This window comes from Wickerhamomyces anomalus (assembly GCF_001661255.1).
Source record: "Wickerhamomyces anomalus NRRL Y-366-8 unplaced genomic scaffold WICANscaffold_6, whole genome shotgun sequence".
Taxonomy (NCBI): domain Eukaryota; kingdom Fungi; phylum Ascomycota; class Saccharomycetes; order Phaffomycetales; family Wickerhamomycetaceae; genus Hansenula; species Hansenula anomala.
In genome coordinates this window covers 390,910-408,537 of record NW_017567115.1, presented here as the reverse complement: position 1 = coordinate 408,537, position 17,628 = coordinate 390,910, and the positions used below count along the sequence as shown (strand labels likewise).

Below are 17,628 nucleotides of genomic sequence, written 5' to 3'. Positions count from 1 at the left end.
GACGCGAATGAAAAAAAAAATTTAGCGTGTCACAGGAACAAAAAAAAGTCTCGAAAAGAAAACAAAAGGAGATGGGCAAAAATGGATAGAAATTGAAATTATGAATTTTATTATGAAGTTTTCATTTTAATTTGATTCTTAACTAAGAAATAATTAGCTGGTTATTGAATTATCAGATTATTGGTTTAATATGTCCTTGAAATCTCCAACTACTGAGCTCCTCTTTTATGAAAGCCCAATATCAACCCTTCTCTACGAGATACGCACCTCTGAACAACACTATAGAGACCAACTATCCAAGTTATTAGGATGCTGCTCCCCTTTGAAAAGACAAGCTGCTAATGGATTCACCAATTCTGTGAGAAAATTGATTGCATATCATACTGATTTAGTTAGATCTTTGGATCATGTTGATGAAGTGCAAAGTATTTATAACTTCATCCAGTGGACCCAAAATTCTATACCGGTTTATCAAAATTATGTGGCAAATTATCAATTGGATGCAAATTCTTTACAGATCGAGATTCAACTAAAGAAAAATCCATTAATAAGAATAAATCAATTGAATAAATATTTCAATAAAATCATTGAAATTAATGAAAATCATACAGGTGAAATCATTTCATTTGATTCTAAAATCTCACAAAATCTAATGAAACTAATGCAAATGGCTAAGGATAAAAATGAAATGGAAAATTTACGTATTGATTTAAACACTTTATTATTCAACAAAGTCCATTCATTAGATTTACAATTTTCAAACACCGTGGGGTTTTTCCAATTAGATCAATCAATCAAAAGAGATTATTTTAAATTTGATCTATTACATCCTAAATCTACACTAGTGGATACACTTGTTGAAGTTTTCCAATTATCAAACAACACTTTGGCAATCTGTTCAGTGGAGTCTATAGGAAGAAGTTTAATGTTCCCACCTTTGAAAAATGGTGATTTTGAAATAATATCAAATGATTTGAATTTAATCCATTTGCAAAATGATGATGATGTGGAGTTGAAATTCACATGTCCTGATAAATCTCAATTATCTTATTGGAATGGGATCATAAAGAATTTATTTAATAATAATGGTGATGATGTTGGTTCAAATTTCCAAAAAAGTCATTATAAACTACAAGATTTGAAAAATGACAAGATGGGATTAGGTATTAAATTAGATGATAATCAATCAATTGGTTCATTATTAAGAAGATCTTCCCCAATTTTATCAAAACATACATCTTTAGCCAGTGATTATTCAAATCAAATATTGTCAGAAATTTCACCAAATTTATCAAATATTGATCAATTTTTCGCTCATGATGCTGATCTAAACAAATTAAACTCTTATACAAGTGATCAAGATGCCAAGGTTGCACGTAATAATTCAATCACTCCAAGATTAAATTCAGTTCCAAGATCAACTACCCAGGATTCTTTTTCAAGTGGTGAAGAAATCACATCAAAGAATGTTGAATCTATAGGTACTCCATCTCCAACATTACCTTTAAATATTAAGAAATCAATCAAAACTACAAATTTAAATTTACAAGATTTATCAAATTCATCCACAGTTTCATTACCAAATTTCCAATCATCTCAACCTAATTTATTGAATCTAAATACAGGTTCTTCAATTGACCTATCTTCAAAATTTGATAAACCAAAATTGAAAAAAAGAAGATCAATCTTTAATCTATTCACCAAAAAACTAAACAATGAACCAGAATTTGAAATTGTTACAAAAGAATCAACAAAGAAACCTGAACTGGAAACTTCCTCAGCTATCAACCCACAACCATCTCAATCAATGGCCTCATTACAAAAAAATGTGAAAAATTTAACAATCTCCACATCATCCACATCTTCAACTACTGAATCACCATTACCATCACCATTTGCACGCTCTAATACAAAACAGCATTCATTAACACCATTTGAAGAAACAACACTAGCCTCATCCACCATCACACGAGTTTTGAAAAACAACACCATAGTTTCAAAATGGAGTCAATCCCACTGGGAATCAATTGGTGAAGAGTATGGACATGTTGTGAAATTCCTATCCTCGTCACAGGGCCGTTTGTTTGTGTTATACCAGGGTGATGGGTCCATAATACCTGAATTGATGATCCCTACTGAAGGTGCCTGTGTTAATAAATCATCTGCATTGGATCTACAAATCAAATGTTATCAATCTGTTGAATCCAAAAAGATGATGATGTTGAATGTTAGAGTTAAAGATGTTTATACACTAAGATTGATTATGAATGAGTTTGAGAATAAGGAAACTTTGAGTGCTTCGAATAGTGATGTCTTCAGTGCTCCAAGTAATAGCACAAGTATGAGTTCTGTGAATGTTGATGAGATTCAAGAGTTGGGTAAGCCTTATAAGAATGGCCATGTTGGTTCAGGTTCTTCAACCTCGTTACATACAAAGACTTTATTGTTGAAGAGTGATGTTAAGATAAAATTACATAAGTTGGATCAGGATGAAGAATGGAGACCAATTTCAATTGGGAAGTTTAACATTTCTTCAAACTTGGGAAATCCAGAATATTCAAAATTTGAAATTAATTGTAATGATAAGACAAGGATTGAAACTATTGTTAAGAATTCAAATTGTTCAAGAATTGGAAGAACTGGGTTAACTTTTAATTTTGTTGATGATGAATTAGAAATTGATCAAGTTAATTATTTAATTGAATTTAGAAATTCACAGGAATGTGTGGAGATTTATGAGATGTTGATATAAGAAAATACAGACAGTACATAATAATAATAATAAAAAGAATATGGTTTTTTATATACAGTAGTTTTTCCTTATTTATCCTCTCTAAATGACAAAATCGCAGCACTTGCAATGTTTCTTCTAATATCTTGATAGTCAACATCATGAGTATCTTCAACTTCACCCCATTTTTCAGTTTGGAAAACAATTTCTAAAGTTGCACATTTGGCAATCTCTTCTAAATTTAAAATCTCTTCACCTTGGCTTTTGGCTTTCAACACTAAAATACCACAAATTAATGATTTAGCACTTAATGTAACTTTTTCCAAGGCAACTAAATCCCAATGATCTAAACTTAATAAAAATTGTCTTGCAAGTTCACGAACTTTTTCATCTTGTTTATTACCAGTTAATCCAACCTCAGTATCTAACCAAGTCAATTTAACATCATCACCAAGCAACTCTTCAATTTTGGAGATAACAGGTCTATATAATTCCTCTTGAGTAATTCTTAATTTCCCTTCATATTCACTTTTAGGAGCAAACACTAATAAAGTATCAGTATCTAAATATCTTAACAAATCCTCCACTATATCTTCTCTACGACCAACTTTTGCCTGTGATTCCAAATCCTGGGTCTTGTCAGCATGTTCTAAATCAATCACACGTGATGCTAATGAAGTCAATGGTAATGAATGTGTTTTTATTGATAATGTACTTAAACTTGCCCATTCATGCAATAATAAATATGCTAAAATTTTACGATCCGATGGGATTGAAAGCGTGTGGCCTAATGGAGTACGAACAGTTTTAGAATCTAGTTGAATTTCTAAATTGTCTTGCACTTTTGAAAGTTTAACTTGATCCCAAAATTTCGTCAATGTTTTCGAAAGACGGTTTGATTCTGTTTGTTGATTGTTTTCTAAAGATGGTGTTTGATGCTGGATTGAATTCTTACCCACTGTGGTGGCATATGAACGATAGATTGATAACTGTGATCTTGCCACTGAGGCAACTGAACGACGAAAGAGAAGCATTTTTTGCAAAGCAAATTGGTTATTTGAAATAATGGATTTAATACTCAAATCTTTTCATGTTCTTTAATTTTTCCAAAAGCTGAAGATTCTTATGTAATCATCAACGCCAAAAAATCTCGAAAACAATCCAAAAAACTTCAATATTCTGAGATTTAATTCTTTATTAAACCAGAAATTGCATATAGATCAAAGAAATTAAACCATGTCAGTCAATCCAGAAGCTTTGCAAAAAGTGTGTATTTGTTGGGATTTTGCTTTGGTGTTTTAGTCTGGCTGTACTAACATATTTATAGCTCCTTATGGAGATGGATCAACAACTACAAAAGAATAAAGCAGAACTTCAAATGGTTCAAGTACAATTAGATAGAAAAACCGTTGATTCTAAAGTGGCAGAAGTGACGCTGAAAGAATTGGAAAATGGTAGTGGTGGTGATCAAGTTTGGGAAGGAGTTGGTAAAATGTGAGTTTAGACCATTGTGATTCAAAGATGTAAGATTACTAACAAAAAACTAGATTTCTTTCTTCACCAATAGATGATTACAAAAGTCGCTTACAAGAAGATCAAAAAACACTTGCAGAACAAACAAAGGCCCTCAAGGTTAAAAAGGATTATCTTGCAACTTCTTTAGAGAAAACTGTTAGTAGTATGAATACAATCATAACTGGTAAACGTCCAGAATAATAAATGAATAAATCTTTATGAACTACATTGATTTGTAAATTTCTAATTGCAATTGATATTAAAAGCTTCAGGAATATACAATTGTGGTTGAGTCATATCTTTATATTTTTCTTTGTCTTTATGTATCTTGTTTTTATACTGCACTATAACCACCTCTATTTTCAGATCCAAATATTTTTTGTCCAATCTCTTTTAAAAACCCAGGTAATGATTTAGCTAAGTTTCCCAATGTTTCCACGAAATCATGAACAGCATCTTGGAAATCAGCTGGAGATTTAGATGCAGTAATCCAAGCACCAAAGATGATATAGCCACCAAATAACAAAACAAGAATGATGAATAACCATGTGAACCAGCCCCATGAATCATCTTTCTTCTTCTTATCATCACCATCCTTATCACCATCTTTTGGTGGAGCCGGTGGAGCTGACTTATCATCTTTAAGACATGCAGCAGGTGTAGTGTATTTTAGAACAAAGTTTGAATAATCCCATTCGATTTCAACATCTTCATTTTCAGCACAATGGAACTCCAATTGTGCAGAGACTGAGTTTGAACCCCATGATGAATCATCCAACTTTATTGATATGTCTGATTTATTTGCATCCAACACATTATAGTTTAATCCGTTCCCAAAAGAAACAATTTGTGTCTTTATTGGAGATTCACCTGGTAATAACACTGTTTGAACACCACATATTTGTGAATTTTTGGGACAATCCTCTATGATTTGTTCTTGTTGATTACATAGATTTAAATACCATGTTGTATTTGTCTTGGAAGGTGGAGTATCTGATATTATTGATTTTGAAGTCACTTGTGTGAATGAATCTTTTAATCTGTATGGTGATAATTGTTCAGAAGAACAGTCCAATGCACTGACGGTTGATGCTATCAATAATAAAGGCAATGACCAGATCATCTTGTTGATAATTGATGAAATGTACTAATCAATAAACCGTTTTATGTCACTTTTTCGTTTCGTTTTACGTTTTTTTTTAGTTGTTCATAGGGGCGAAATTTCACGAATTTTGAAGAATAGATATTACGTAATATCATCAGGATCAACACCGGGTAAAACTGGTGATTTTTGCTAGTTTATTTAATCCAAGAATCAAACTCAAAAAAGCAAAGAAAGATTTGATTGGAGCAGACCATTTAAAGAACTATCTATTTCCAAAGCATTTTCCCGGTTTGCCTCTTTCAAGTTTGATGAATTAGCAACTTAAATATGAGAAAAATCTACGCTTTTCGTGCAGGCTGCCAAAATTCCCGTGTAACTAATATAAAAACTTGGGCTGTTGTTTCTTTGTCTGCATGATTTCTTTCAATTCCACTTCAATATGCTTTTCCAGCATCAATAACTGCTAGCATTAAAATGGTATCTCGTGAAGCTGAAGAAGAAATAGAGAGAAGAGAAAGAATCACTGAAAAATTTTACAATGATGATCGGAAACTCTATGATATTGATTACAGGGAATACCTTCGGGACTTTGGTATTGATGGTGATTCACATGATTCAATTAAAAAGTGTTGGAAATCAATTATCTGGACCAAATTTTATCTAAAGATGGAAAGACCTTATGAAGACTGTGAATCAGCTATAAAGCGGATCAAAATGATTGTCAAGTTCTTCTTCATCTTTCCCCTTCTAGTGTTCACTGATACAGGTAATTTATGTGATGTTGAAACGAAAGAGAGTCTTGTCGATCGGACAAAAACTCGTGCCACTAAATTAATTATGAAAGACAACATAGAATATGAAATGGAATATATTTTAAACAGTGACCATGATGAACTGAAGCAAGTTTTCGATGAATTATATCAGAATCTCCTATCAAGTCTCGAACACTCCAGTCATGATGCATACAGATCGCACAAATGTGCTAGAATACTAATGAGCGAGAGTGACATACATACAATAGGATATACGTACGATTTTAAAACCTTTCACAGAATGGGAGGCCGATTTGGACCTTTAGGTTTGGCAACAGTGGAGGATACTCATTTGGAACCTATAACTAGGATTATGAAACTTTTATTCGGCCGCGGGATCATCCTTGACCGCTACACACGACTCAAAACAGATATTGAGACCACTGGACACTTAAGATCAATGAGTCTGGAGCCAGACTTTACATTAATTCAAAAGCTTCATGATAACCAAGAGCGCCCATTGATTCCTTTCGAAGTTGTGCCTTACAATGCTGGCAAAGTTTTTGAATGCTTGGGTAAGCTTGGATTATCTCGTCATTTTGCTAATATATGCTTTTGTAACATGCTCGCTGCTAAATCTGAAGTTGGTTATCTACTTGATGGAAATAGCTTTGCAGAGATTGGGTTCAATTTTGTCAAGTATCAAGATATGAAGTTGGATATAAATAACCCAGACTCGATTGCACCTATGACTGTCCGTGTGTTTGATAACAAATCTGGGAACTTTACTGCAACTATGATGCTTTGTGCTAAAGTTTATTCGACTTTGAAAAAACTGAAGACTGGTGAGTTCAATGAAATCCAAGAAGTAATGGAGAGGTGTAAATCAACTTTTTATAAAAGTGGTAAAGAAGTTGCAGAAACACTTCAAAATGCTGCGAAGGTTTACCACATGGATAAGAGCTATTTTTTTGAAGAAGTCACATACTGGGGCCAGTATGAAGAATTACAAGTTGGTTTTGAATGCAATTGTCAAGTTTTGGCACTAACATTGAAGCAACTTGAAGAGTTATTTTCGCAAAATCTTCAAGAGGAGTTTAATATCAAATCGAAGGATCATAGATTGGTCCTTAAGATTTACGATCCGGTTAGAAAAATCTTCACTGAAGAACCTTGGGATCTCAGGAAGTACAATGTTGCGAAAGGTATTGAAGATTACAAAGAAAATGAATTGAACGCTTATCAAAGAATTAGAGAATTCAATATTTCACAAGCACGGGGGTCACCAAAGATAAATGCACCAACTATTTACAAGACTGGAAATATCAAGTTGACAATTAAAGATAATGAAGACTTCTTCTCAGGTGGTTATATAGTTATGGATCTTTTGGAAGGAGTTGTGACAACCACTGAACATCTCAAGAAGGGAAGAAAACAAGCTGAGCTCTTCCAGAAAGCTGGTGTTGACAAGTTCTCTCTCAGATTTTCTAGTGTTCGTGTGCACAATGGTGAAGTTTACTTCATTGGTTATGGCTTTTCTGAATTAACTTCTAGGGATTCAGAGTATAACACATCGCTATTGTCTAATTGGGAGATGTATATTGAGTCCAAATTATCGGGAACTTTAAAATGATCCATTTCTCATGTGTCGAAATTCGAATACGCTTTATCGTAGATTAGTTTTCTTTCTGTCTCTCAGTCATGTGACTCTCTTTAGGGCTCTATCAGATTCATTCGCGACACACATCATACATCCCAACACCATTTGATATTCCTATGACACAAAACATTTTTCGCACTTTTCAGCTTTTTTGGAATCGGGCCACACTGGCAGGTGACCGCATTTCCGGCTCGCACAAAGCGCCCCCGGAGTCACTCTTCACTATGGACGTGTGTCCCGCATCAACAAATTTTTCACAATTCCCAAACACTCGAAATCCTGAAATCTACAAACATCAAATTTACTTATACTACGAACAAAGATTACTTGAAACCTTCAACCATCATCAAAAGTATACATCAACAATGACTCGTTACGGTGCTACTTCAACCAACCCAGCTAAATCAGCTTCAGCTCGTGGTTCATACTTACGTGTTTCTTTCAAGAACACTAGAGAAACTGCTCAAGCCATCAATGGTTTAAACTTGGAAAAAGCTCAAAAATACTTGGGTCAAGTCTCTAAACATGAAAGAGCTATCCCATTCCGTCGTTACAACTCATCAATCGGTAGAACTGCTCAAGGTAAAGAATTTGGTGTCACCAAAGCTAGATGGCCAGTCAAATCAGTTAAATTTGTTCAAGATTTATTAACAAATGCTGCTGCCAACGCCGATGCCAAAGGTTTAGATTTATCAAAATTATATGTTTCTCATATCCAAGTTAACCATGCTCCAAAACAACGTCGTCGTACTTACAGAGCTCATGGTAGAATCAATGCTTACCAATCTACCCCATCCCACATTGAATTAGTTTTAACTGAAAAAGAAGAAACTGTTGAAAAAGCTTCTGAAGACCGTGTTGTTAAATTAAACTCAAGACAAAAAGGTAGATTAGCTGCTCAAAAACGTATCACTGCTTAAGATGTTATGGTTATATAGGGAAATGTAACATATACTAATTTTGGTTTCATGAAGAAAGTTTGAGGTGTAGTTTTTTTTTATCAAAAGAGGAACATGATTAGAATTGAAAGTGAAAAGATATTTGCAAATTACAATAAAGAAATGAACAATATGAAGAATAATGATCTATTATATTATAAAAAGTAACAACATCAAGCTATCATATACCAGGGTTGCTAGAACCTGCACTCTTATCAATTATACCAACCTCAGGTGTCAAAGCACCATGTAAACTCATCACGTACACACTCATAGCCATCACTAGACAATGTAAACCAACACAATATCCCAAAAATAGCATTCTACTTGTTTTATTTTCCAATATAGCCTTTGCAAAACTCAAAAATATTCTTTCCAATGTACTTAATCTTGATGTGACTCTCTCCATTTCTCTTTGACGGAATTTCGCTAATGGATGTAATGATTCTTCATAGCTTTCTTCCAATTGTTTTTCTGGATCATTATCTTGATCACGACTTGAACGACGAACAGATCCTTTATATGAAGCCAAATATCTTGTTCTTTCGAATAATTCTGTATTTTGTTGTTTTAATTTATTCAATTGAGATTTCAAATCACTTATAATGTTGTTTTGCTTTTTGATTTGACTTTCCAACTCAATGTTTCGATTACGGAATCTATCTCTCTGGGATGTAATGATTGGTAAAACTGAGGATTCTGATTCTGCTATTGGTTCTTCTCTTATTGATCCACCTGCAATTGAAGATGCTGGGGATATACGCCCACTTCTGTTACCCACTGGAGCTCTAGTCGTATTTGTACCTCTTGTGACACCAGAAATCATACTCATTGTATCCAGTTTTGGAGGTTGAAAGTGTGTCAAATCAGATTCCAACTTATTACTCAATTGAACTAACCTTGTAACTTCAGAGTTGGAATCGGTCAAACTCTTCTTTAATTGTGTGATTTCATTGATTAACTCTTCGTGTTGAGATCTGAACTCTGCAATTTCTGCAGTTAGTTTCTTGTTTCTTGATACCAAAATTTCATCCAATTGTGTGGAGCTTGTTTTCACTGGATCTTGTTCATCAGTTTCATCATCATCATTATCTTCGTTATCATCATCGTCACCATGACCAAATGAAATTGCACGTAATGTGTTCAATTCTTGTTTTAAATCATCATAGTCTTTATATTGTATCATCTTGCTTCTCAAATTCTTCAATTCACCTTGTAATGTTGCAATATCTCTTTTCAAAACATTGATCTTTGTAGTTTGTTGCTTTGTATTTGTTTCAGTTAGACGTTTCTTATGATCTAACTTGGCAACTAAAGTAGCATTTTCACTTTCTAATTCACCCAATTTTGATTCATTTTTCAATTGAGCTTCTTCTTTAGCTAAGCCACTTTTGACAACTTTCAATTCTTTACTAAGGTCTTGATTTCTCTTTTCAAGCTGCAAGTTTCTTAATTCAATACTTTCGTTTTCTCTCTTTAGTAATTCCAAGTCTTCACCTTTATTTTCACTAAAAGCATCTGATTGATTTTGTAATCTTAATCCATCCACTTCAGTTTGAGTCTTGAACTCTATAACTTGTTTCTTTAACTCATCAACTTGTTTCAGAAAGTTTCCTTCTTTCTCCTCCCAGTTTTTCTCCTTTTCTTCAAATTCACCTCTCATTTCCCCTTCTTTTAATTTCAATCTATTTGCCAATTGTTCAGCGCTCTTTTGCTCCATCCGTAACAGTCTACTCTTCAGTTGTTCATAATCAGCATATTTCAACAATTCATCCTGTAATCTTTTATTCTCAACTTTCAATTCATCAACTTCCCCAGCAGTCATGACACTATCCAAAGACACTTCCAATAGTGGTTTGGGGTCTGGTAATTCACTTATAGCTCTATAAACATTGAAAAAAGCTCCTTCCGCACACTTAGCCCTTTCAGTCAAAGAATCAATCTCTGTCTGATATAATTTTAGCAAAGATTTGATTTCTTTCAATTTAGTCTCTTCATCATGCTTTTTGAACTCTTTAGTACGTTGAGCCAATGCACGACGTGAAGTCAATGTTGATTCTTGAAATGTTTGAATCTTTGTAGCAGGATCATCCAATTCTGCTTGTAAAGAGGGCAAATTCACCTCAGACCATGAATGTAGGGCTTTCTCAAACGTTGATGGCTCTCTGGATTCAACTTCAGTCATGTTGATAATGATTCCAATGGTGTATTTCAATGATTCTTTTGTTTGACGTGTGTTTTTCTTTGTCGTTTCAAGTTTTTTGGAGATCCGTAGAAAAAGGTACAATTTTTAGAAATTCGCGAAAACTAAAATCTATGTGGTACGCTACCGAATGCCTACAAATTCTATGATAAATCATACTATAATTATACAAAGGACAGAAGAATTATTATAGGGGTGGGTTTTGACATTCAGCTTAACCAGACCAATATCTATATGTTTGTGGGGTCTCAATACTGATAGGCTTGAGATCATCATCTGCAACAGTAGTTGCGGCATTCTCAGCTTCATCTGTAGTTTGATCAGGTTGAACCGATTTAGTATCTCTTTTAGACAAATCAAATGAAGCCAGTTCTGATCTTGCAGGCTTGGCCAATAATTCTTTAGCTTCAAGTACCAATCTCGACAATTCTTGTGGATCTGATGATGCTTTTTCAACGGCATTATTCAATTTTGAAATGACTAATGATGAAGTCTTACTGAATGATAATCTATCCAAGAATAATTCCTCTTGTTGTTTTTGTAATATTCTTTTTTCAAGATCTAGTTCTTTCTCCACTGACTCCAATTTAGCCATTTTCAATTCCAACTTACTTAATTGAGTGTTCACAATAACGTTGGTTAATTTATTCATTTCAATCTCTTCATTAGTTTTGAAAATATGGCTTCTTGCACCAACTGTAGTGAATGAAATTCTTGCACTTTCTTCAACACCATTACCGGCTACTTCAGAAGATTCACCCTTTTCCTCTTTCTCTAGCGTTTGCTCAAGATCTTTTTCATCAATAATCTTTATAGCATTAGAGGTGGCAGCTTTAACAACATCTGGATCAACCAATGATACTAAAAATGCCAAAGTGGATAAAACTGGATTATCAGCTTGTGAAAATGGTAAATATGGTGCATATTTCAAAGGCCCCAAATTTTGAGCAGAATCTCCAACAAATTTATCTTCAATTGGTAGTTTCAAAAATCTGATAATACATTGCTCCACTGTATGTGTTCCAACATGTGTAGCTATAGATTCCCAATCACCTTTGAATTTAGTTAATCCTTCTAACAACTTCTTTAAATCTTCTTTGGTCCAACCATCATTTATGCTCTTTGTAATCTTTGGTCTTTTAACATCACCACCATTGACTATTGGTTCATCTTTGATTTCTCCTTCTCCTGTTTGCTCCTCTTTTTTAGCTTCAACTCCATTCCCATCACCATTCAATTCTCTTTTACCCCTTGTCAATTCTTTCAATTTCTCCAGCTTGTAAGGTTCTAAAGGAGGTTTGAAAGATTCAAATGGGAAAAGGCCTCGTGGGGCATCATATGTCACATTATAGTCTCCAGTGAATGGTGGTTCAACAGGTTTTGGTTTTTCGACAGCATCAACTTGATAGTTGATTAATCCCCATCTTGATAAAAATCTATGCAATCTTAAAATGGTTCCAACATCACCAACCAAGTTTCTTCTAGCAGCCGTCACTGTTAAATAATCATTTGGATTCAATCTATAGGCATTGATCAGGAAGTTTCTGTATTTGACATAAATTTGTGGAGTTTTGGAAGGGTTTTGATTTGTGAAAAATTCTGGTAATGATTCCTTCTCTATTGGATGAATACTTTTGAAATCAAACCAAGATGCATAAGATGGAATGACAATGGTATGAGTTTGAGGAATATAAGGTTCATTCTTGGAACCACCAACTGCAGTGGCATCTGAAGATTCTTTAACATCTGTTTGATCTTTGGCATCATCATTTTGTGCATCATTTTCATCTTTGATCTTTGGTGGTTCAGCAGTTCTTGAACGAGACTTGGATTTTCGTACACCATCTTCTTCTTCTGCGTCATCTTCTTCTGCGTCACTTGGTTCTTCATCTTCCTCTCCTTGATCACTTTCACCTTCGTATTCACTATTATTTGCATCAGGTATAGAAATATCACCATCTTGATCGGCTTTTGAATCTGGTTTTGGTTCTTCATCCTTTTCCTCATCTTCTTTAGATTCCGGCTTTTCTTCTTCAGATTTTTCTTGAGCTGTTTCATCCACAGTTGGTGCAGGTGCTTCATCAGTTTTAGATTCATCGTCTTTATTTTGGGGTGGACTCGTAGGTTTTCCCTCTTGCTCTTCTGGTTTATCAGTATCAAATGCAATTCTTTCATGGTCTTCAGCATCTGTTTCTTTTGGTTCTTCGGAGGATGGAGGTTCATTCATAACTTTTGGGTCTTCAGAAATTGGTGGTTGATCAGCATCTTCCTCCTTCATTTCAGATATAGCTGATGATGATGAAGATGTTTCTTGCTTAGACAATTCACTTTTCGATTGATCTTGTGAGTTCTCTTCATCCTTGTTCTCTGTTTCATCTTGTTTAGATTCTTCATTAGCATCAGGTACTGCAACATCCCCGGATTCTATGGGTTGTTGTTGTTCTTCCTGTATTTGTTCCTCTTGTTTTGATGGTTCTTCACTCATATTGATGGTTTTGATATATAATACACGCAAGCTCCTGTGAAAAAAAAAAACAACAATGGACCAGCAATTGTTTCAACTAATTCAATCAATTAACGTTTGTATAGAATGTTTGTCTTCTCAAAGTATGTGTGTTTATGGTAGACAATGCAAATTTCACAGCTTTGTTTTGATTTTAAGCCAGATAGACACCAAATTGTCGTGTTGTTGTTGACTATACGGTTTGAAACGTGTGTGTGTGTGCAATGGCCTCGCAGTAGCAGCTGGGGACAGTTGATGTTGTTTGCCTGGTGGAATGTGTTGCAATGTGAGAGTCAAGCTGTTAGAATCTAAATATCCACACACTAATTCACGGTATTTCCAGAATTTGGCTTTGAAACTCGCCTTTTCGATAACTTTTGTTTACGGTCCTTAAAATTTCGAAATTTTGAATTTTCAAAGGAAAAAACAAAGTGGTTCGAGACACAGCAAAGGGAGGTGGACTTCCCAATTGGGAAGCTAATGTGTATTCGCCAGTGCATTGGAGTGAGAATATTTGAATACTAGTCTATTAGGGAATGTAATGTCATTTATATGGTGTTGTAATATGTTTAATCATTATTATAAGCCGTTTAATGCGTGTTTATTGCTGTTTTGCTGCCAAATTCCTCGGTGTTATCAGCATTAAAATTGATCATCGAGAGACATAAACATTTCGTGAGATTTTATCAAAGTGCAGAATTCTTGGTTAAGCAGCGTTTTATCCGATTGAATCCAACGGCTGCTTTGTGTCAAGTTGGTTGATAGAGGAAGATTTGGTATCGAAAGCTGTTGTTTGTTTGTCTGTGTGCCACCACTTCATGTTGCTGTTGAATCTATTATACACCATCTCATCTCATCTCATCGCAATAGTTCACATCTCAAATAGATCATACATCATAGATTCAAGAGCCATTCAAATTCATTCTTATGCATACATCTACATCCACTAATCATCCATTCAATTATTTATTCTTCTTGTGTTTTTGTTTCCTTATGCCATCATCTTAAAAACTTGATGTATCACATTTGTAATATCAATCATACCCACTGAAAAAAAAACTTTCAATACCCTTCATAATGATTCCATTCACAATTAAAAGCCCCAAGAACCAAATGTCAAGACAATATATGAAACCCATAAAGAGATTAATCAACACAATTAACCTGGAAAAACTAGTTATCAAAATCCCAAAAGATCCCAAGACAATGGCCAAAGTTTCATCAACGCCAGAAACAACAATCCCAGATTCCACACTAACCACATCAGAAACTGAACTTATAACAAATTCACCATTTGTTCAAAACCTCTTACCGCCCCATTTATCATTATCTCCAGAAGGTGGACCACTCCCAGATAGGGTCAAGGCAGTTGCACAATACATCCCATTACAACATGGTCTTTTAACATACCATAGACCCAAGAACTCACCAACACCATTCCAAATATACAAACTACCCGAAGCTGAAGTTGTGCCTGGTCATACACCAATCAGTGAATTCCCCAGATTAAGCGTAACGAGGATCCTCACGCAACAATGGTGTGAATTAAGAGATTTTTTCGAAATTTATTCAAGAACACCTCGTGAAGAGACTGATGCAATGAGAAAGGGACGTAAAGAACATTTAAAACTTGAATTAGAAACTCATCCGGAGATAGATATGAGTGATGTGTTGGAACATATCCCACAGGTGGAATTGAAAGAAGTTGATGTGTATTGTCAAAGTGTTGTCGATGCTATTTTAAGACTAGTCACTCTATTACAAACTGGGAGGGCGAGAGAGATTTATGTGCATGGGTTCATTGACGAGTTTGGTGTTATTGACGATGGTGAAGTTTTGGATGAGGATAGTATGATCGTTACTGGTGTTATTGATCATTTGGTTTTGAAGTCAAGCGATAGAGAAAGACCAATAGAGCATGCTTTCAAACAAATGAATGATCTGAAAGATATCGTGGATCTGGGGAGTGAAGTCATTTCCAAACATCCTAGCTCTTATTTCCTGTTGGTTAGTGATGTCAAGACTAGAAGCCAGCCTACTCTGCCTAGTCAAGCAAGTGTGTTACAAGGTGCAAAGAGTCAAGTTATGATTTATAGGAAATTTCTTGAAGTGTTGGGTGGTAGATTTGGTGCTCAATGGCTTGAAGAGTATTGTAAAAGAAAGAAAATTGATATTAATGAACCAATAACTCCAGAGTTTGCACTGGGTTTGATTTATACACATGATGTTTTCTGGAAAGATTTTGAAAGAATAAGAGATGGTGTTGATGTTGGTATTGAAGGGTTTGATAACCATAAACATTTTTCAAATTATGATCTTTCATACTTGAAATCAAGTATTACAGACCCAGAAATGTTGGAAAAGATTTCACCATTTTTGAAACCATGGTCAAGAGCACCAACTACAAGATATTTTATTTCTAGATTATCTAAAATGTTTCACAATACTGCATTATTATTAAGACATGAAGAATTAAGAGTTGAATACTTTTTTCAAGGCAAAAATTTACATGACGTTTATTTTCAATATGACGAGAATGTAATGGCCACAGTTGCTGCTAAAGGTTTAGAATTTTGGAAAGGGTATAGAGATCCTCAACCCATTGAAGGAACTTTCAAAAACATCAATTCAATTTGTAAATATTGTGATTTTAAAGATCATTGTTTATGGACAAAGGAAATGGAACAACAAAACTATGATAGAGGACATAACAGTATGCTATACTAATGGTGATGATGATGGCTTTGATGTTGTCTTTGTGAGGTAGTATTTGGCCATTTCATAAGCTGTCCAACAGATAGCAGTTGATGGAACATTTGATATGATTCTAGGTTTTGTACCTTTCCAAAATCCACTTATCCCATCCATTTGATATATTATCTTAGATGCACCATATAATGTATTTGTATTTCTAATTCGTAGATCTGAGCTTTCACCTTTTGTCTGTAACAAAGTCTTGATGCAATCCAATGGTGTAGTTAATGCGGCTGCAACACCACCAGCTAATCCACCTGCGATACAATGCTTTAAAGGATCATGATGACCTGAAGGATTCAATACCTTGGCAGAACTTTCATAAACAACAAAGTTCAAAGCAGTGAATGGTATAGTCATCGTTATAGTAGTTGGATAACTATAATAAAAGGCTTTAAACCCTTCTTTTTGATAAATTCTCCCCACTGTATCTAAAAATGAAGATGTTCCAATTTTTTGTAATTGCATTCTTTGCTTAATCACATCAAAGGGGTTCATTAAAGCTTCACTAACAATAGTAGCAGCAGAACCGGCCACTGCCACACGCATAGGTTGATGAGAATTATCCTCCTCATGGATTAATTGTTTCTTGACATATTCATAAGTACCAAAATATACGGCATGGGCAGGACCAGCACCCAATATCACTGAGGAAGTACCACGCCATAACGATAGCCAGCCTTCTGTGGAAGATATTCTATATAATGATGAAACAACACCTTCTAGTTTTGAAGAGGCAGTTGATGTTGATGATTGTAGTGCTTGCATCCGTGTCTTGATTGCATCCACGGGGTACATCACTGTGTGCTCCAAAATACCTGCAAAGGCACCAGCGATACATTGTGAAGTTAGAGTGGTACCTTCAGGTAGGGATTCATAATCTATTTCTTCTGGGCTAAATATTGGTTCTTGAGGAGGTGTGTTTGAGATGTGGTGTAGTTGATGATGGATGGGGTTCTCTTTGAAGGTGTTTGATTCTGTGGGCATTATTAAGGGAATATCTTTCTGAACTGGTTTTGGTTATGGAGAAGTTATGCTGTGCTGTTTTTCAAGTTCAACCTATAGTCCAAGATGAAGGTAAAAAGTGATGGATTCGAGGTGGAAGATATACAAAATCTGAATGGCTTGTGCAAAATCTGGAGTTTTTCAGCTTTCTCGAAGGTGTTTTTTTTTCACCGAAAACGCGAGCTCGCTGATGGAACTGATAACGGCAGGAAAAGCGAAAAGGAATTGAATGGTTGAGATTTTTGGAAGGAAAAGTTGATGATTTTGAGTAATTGGAATATTTTTTGAGGCCATTTGTTTGTGTTTGATTCTACCCGTTCTTAAACCCACTTTTCAGCCTCTTTTTACGCCAATTCTGCGTGATTTCAAGGAGTTAAAAGGACTTATGGCGGTCATACCGGTAGGCCATGATTGGCTAAATTTGAATCGGTTATATAATGAAGTTCATTATAATTAAAACCT

At 34.7% G+C, this 17,628-nt stretch overlaps 10 protein-coding genes across 10 annotated transcripts; 5 read left to right on the top strand and 5 right to left on the bottom strand.

The window, feature by feature from the left end:
* Positions 1-190: 190 nt before the first annotated feature.
* RBH1 (Rbh1p) lies at positions 191-2,752 on the top strand (the record flags this gene model as incomplete). The annotated part of the gene is made up of 1 exon (XM_019185134.1): positions 191-2,752. One exon carries the CDS (start codon positions 191-193, stop codon positions 2,750-2,752), a length of 2,562 nt encoding a protein of 853 aa, XP_019036733.1.
* Positions 2,753-2,820: 68 nt separating this feature from the next.
* Positions 2,821-3,765, bottom strand: ATP12 (ATP synthase complex assembly protein ATP12; the record flags this gene model as incomplete). Its single annotated transcript, XM_019185133.1, has 1 exon — positions 2,821-3,765. One exon carries the CDS (start codon positions 3,763-3,765, stop codon positions 2,821-2,823), a length of 945 nt encoding a protein of 314 aa, XP_019036732.1.
* A 202-nt stretch (positions 3,766-3,967) lies between these two features.
* PFD1 (prefolding complex chaperone subunit) lies at positions 3,968-4,447 on the top strand (the record flags this gene model as incomplete). The annotated part of the gene is made up of 3 exons (XM_019183822.1): positions 3,968-3,997; positions 4,059-4,225; positions 4,279-4,447. 3 exons carry the CDS (start codon positions 3,968-3,970, stop codon positions 4,445-4,447), a joined length of 366 nt encoding a protein of 121 aa, XP_019036731.1.
* A 133-nt stretch (positions 4,448-4,580) lies between these two features.
* Positions 4,581-5,369, bottom strand: ATG27 (Atg27p; the record flags this gene model as incomplete). Its single annotated transcript, XM_019183821.1, has 1 exon — positions 4,581-5,369. The coding sequence occupies one exon, from the start codon at positions 5,367-5,369 to the stop codon at positions 4,581-4,583; it is 789 nt and encodes a 262-aa protein (XP_019036730.1).
* Positions 5,370-5,825: 456 nt separating this feature from the next.
* WICANDRAFT_107028 (uncharacterized protein) lies at positions 5,826-7,736 on the top strand (the record flags this gene model as incomplete). The annotated part of the gene is made up of 1 exon (XM_019180490.1): positions 5,826-7,736. One exon carries the CDS (start codon positions 5,826-5,828, stop codon positions 7,734-7,736), a length of 1,911 nt encoding a protein of 636 aa, XP_019036729.1.
* WICANDRAFT_96849 (60S ribosomal uL22 domain-containing protein) lies at positions 7,737-8,753 on the top strand. Its single transcript, XM_019186544.1, has one exon. The coding sequence runs from the start codon at positions 7,988-7,990 to the stop codon at positions 8,681-8,683; it is 696 nt and encodes a 231-aa protein (XP_019036728.1). The 5' UTR covers positions 7,737-7,987; the 3' UTR covers positions 8,684-8,753.
* Positions 8,754-8,882: 129 nt separating this feature from the next.
* Positions 8,883-10,886, bottom strand: COY1 (CCAAT displacement transcription factor COY1; the record flags this gene model as incomplete). The annotated part of the gene is made up of 1 exon (XM_019185926.1): positions 8,883-10,886. The coding sequence occupies one exon, from the start codon at positions 10,884-10,886 to the stop codon at positions 8,883-8,885; it is 2,004 nt and encodes a 667-aa protein (XP_019036727.1).
* A 232-nt stretch (positions 10,887-11,118) lies between these two features.
* SWI3 (Swi3p) lies at positions 11,119-13,131 on the bottom strand (the record flags this gene model as incomplete). The annotated part of the gene is made up of 1 exon (XM_019182267.1): positions 11,119-13,131. The coding sequence occupies one exon, from the start codon at positions 13,129-13,131 to the stop codon at positions 11,119-11,121; it is 2,013 nt and encodes a 670-aa protein (XP_019036726.1).
* A 1,482-nt stretch (positions 13,132-14,613) lies between these two features.
* On the top strand, positions 14,614-16,134 carry EXO5 (Exo5p; the record flags this gene model as incomplete). Its single annotated transcript, XM_019182324.1, has 1 exon — positions 14,614-16,134. One exon carries the CDS (start codon positions 14,614-14,616, stop codon positions 16,132-16,134), a length of 1,521 nt encoding a protein of 506 aa, XP_019036725.1.
* Positions 16,135-16,167: 33 nt separating this feature from the next.
* Positions 16,168-17,052, bottom strand: WICANDRAFT_15203 (uncharacterized protein; the record flags this gene model as incomplete). The annotated part of the gene is made up of 1 exon (XM_019180636.1): positions 16,168-17,052. A coding segment is annotated over one exon (885 nt), but the record flags the coding sequence as incomplete, so codon positions are not given.
* Between the last annotated feature and the right edge of the window lie 576 nt (positions 17,053-17,628).

Coding starts and splice junctions, on each gene's coding strand:
- WICANDRAFT_96849 (XM_019186544.1), top strand. CDS start 7,988: ATGGACGTGTGTCCCGCATCAACAAATTTTTCACAATTCCCAAACACT.